Below are 2,916 nucleotides of genomic sequence, written 5' to 3' on the forward strand. Positions count from 1 at the left end.
GTCGTGCCTCACCACCTCATCCCAGGTCTTCCTGGGCCTACCTCTTCCACAGGTTCCCTCAACTGCTAGGGTGTAGCACTTTTTCACACAGCTATCCTCATCCATTCTCGCCACATGACCATACCAGCGCAATCGTCTCTCTTGCGCACCACATCTGATGCTTCTTAGGTTCAACTTTTCTCTCAAGGTACTTACACTCTGTCGAGTATGCACACTGACATTACACATCCATCGGAGTGAAGGTGTAGCTCCAGTTTACAAATATGTATACTTCTGTTATGTAAAGTTTAGTAAATTAAAATGTTCAGTCATTAAAGTAAATATTTCTTTGTGCAATTAATCGCTATAGAAATTTTATAAATTTTCCACTATTAAATCTGTTTTTCAATTAGCCTCTATATTTTAAACTGATGTTTCTTCATTATTTCAGAATAACAGATAACATTGGCAAACCGTTCCATCTTTTAAAGACTGAATGTAAATACTATATGGAAGAGATATCTAGCACTGTCTCTGTAAATTCATTGTGAAATTCCAGTGACATATTTGCTCTGAACTGAGATCTGCTGATAGCAAACGTTCTGCCATAAATGGAGTGTATACAAAGTGAGTTTGTGTGCTAATTAAACTTGGATAAATTTTCATAAGTTTTTAGATAAAGGTAACATTGGACAGAAATACAGCAGCTGAAAAATAGTAAAGAATAAACAATAGAAACAAAATCAACAAGAAATATATAGAAATATTTTGATTTGAAAAAGAAAAAAATATTGCAAAAACGTCAGATACTTAGATTGATTTTTTTCTTGAAGACATGCCTAGAGATAGAGGAAAACCATCACATGACTTTAATATCTATGGAAAGTCTATCTCCCAGAATGGTAACCGACTTAGACATAAGCGTATTCATACAGGGAAGAAACAATATTGCTGTGATATCTGTGGGAAATCATTCTCTGTACATTGTCACTTAACATCCCACCAACGTGTACATACAGGAGAGAAGCCATATGGATGTGATATCTGTGGCAAATCATTCTCTCAGAATGGACACCTAACTAAACACAAACGTACTCATACAGGAGAGAAACCATATGATTGTGATATCTGTGGTAAATCATTCTCTCAGAATGGAAGCCTAACCACACACAAACGTATTCATACAGGTGAAACAGCAAATTACTGTGATATCTGTGGTAAATCATTCTCTCAGTTTCATTACTTAACTTCTCACAAGCGTATTCATACTGGAGAAAAGCCATATTGCTGTGATACTTGTGGTAAATCATATTCTATACGTAGTAGCTTAATAGCTCACCAGCATATACACACTGGAGAGAAACCATATCACTGTGGTATTTGTGGTAAATCATTCTCTAATTGTAGTGCTTTGAATTCTCACAAGCGAATTCATACAGGAGAGAAGCCATTTTGCTGTGATATCTGTGGTAAATCATTCTCTCAGACTTCTGCTCTAACTACACACAAGCGTATTCATACAGGAGAGAAGCCATATCATTGTGGTATTTGTGGTAAATCTTTCACACAAAATGCTTTCTTAATTTCTCACAAACGGATTCATACAGGTGAGAAGCCATATCAGTGTGATATCTGTGGCAAATCATTCTCTGCCAGTGGTGTGTTAACATCTCACCAACGTATACATACAGGAGAGAAGACATATCACTGTGGTATTTGTGGTAAATCATTCTCTGGAAGTAGTGCTTTCAATTCTCACAAGCGAATTCATACAGGAGAGAAGCCGTATTGCTGTAATATATGTGGTAAATCATTCTCTCAAAGTAATGACTTAACGAAACACAAGCGAATACATACAGGAGAGAAGCCATATCACTGTAATATCTGTGGTAAATCATTTATTGGAAGTAGTCACTTAAGGATACACAAGCGTATTCATACAGGTGAGAAACCATATAAGTGTGGCATTTGTGGTAAATCTTTCACCCGAAATACTACCTTAACTTCTCACAAACTGATTCATACAGGAGAGAAGCCATATCAGTGTGATATCTGTAGAAAATCATTCTCTCGATTTGAATGCATCACTGCACACAAGCGTTTACATACAGGGGAAAAGCCATATCACTGTAATATCTGTGGTAAAGCATTCACTGTAAGTTGTAGTTTACGAACACACAAACGTATTCATACAGGAGAGAAACCTTATCGCTGTGATATCTGTGGTAAATCATTCTGTGGCAGTAATGCCTTAAAAGTACATAGATATATTCATACAGGAAAGAAGCCATATAACTGTGATATCTGTGGCAAATCATTCTGTCAAAATGATGCCTTAAAAGTACATAAGCGTATTCACACAGGAGAGAAGCCATACAGTTGTGATATCTGTGGTAAATCATTTCCTCAAAATATTCACTTAACTCGGCACAAACGTAGTCATACAGGAGAGAAGCCATATCGCTGTAATATCTGTGGTAAATCATTTTCTGGAAGTAGTGCATTAAGTACACACAAACATATTCATACAGGAGAGAAGCCATACCACTGTGATATCTGCAATAAATCTTTCTCTCGGAATGACAATTTGACTACTCACAAACGTATTCATACAGGAGAAAAGCCATTTCAATGTGATATTTGTAAGAAGTCATTCTCTGACAGTAGTAGTTTAATAATACACAAGCGTATTCATACAGGAGCGAAGCCATTTGAATGTGATATTTGTGAAAAGTCATTCTCTCAAAGTAGTAATTTAATGACACACAAGCGTAGTCACACGGGTGAGAAGCCATATCAGTGTGATATCTGCAGTAAATCATTCTCTGTAAGTTCTGGTTTAACAGTGCATAAACGTATTCATACAGGAGAGAAACCTTATCACTGCAATATCTGCAGTAAATCATTCTCTGTAAATTCTAGCTTAAAATCACATAA

At 36.3% G+C, this 2,916-nt stretch overlaps 1 protein-coding gene across 1 annotated transcript in view; it reads left to right on the plus strand.

Moving 5' to 3' along the window:
• The window catches only part of LOC106870873 (zinc finger protein 208), a 19,715-nt gene that overhangs the window by 1,571 nt on the left and 15,228 nt on the right, over positions 1 to 2,916 (plus strand). Inside the window, exon 2 of the mRNA XM_052977531.1 lies at positions 431 to 2,890. Coding sequence (XP_052833491.1) covers positions 815 to 2,890 — 2,076 coding nt within the window. The 5' untranslated portion in view covers positions 431 to 814. The remainder of the gene's footprint in view (positions 1 to 430; positions 2,891 to 2,916) is intronic.

The sequence above is a fragment of the Octopus bimaculoides genome, chromosome 28 (genome assembly GCF_001194135.2).
Source record: "Octopus bimaculoides isolate UCB-OBI-ISO-001 chromosome 28, ASM119413v2, whole genome shotgun sequence".
NCBI lineage: Eukaryota > Metazoa > Mollusca > Cephalopoda > Octopoda > Octopodidae > Octopus > Octopus bimaculoides.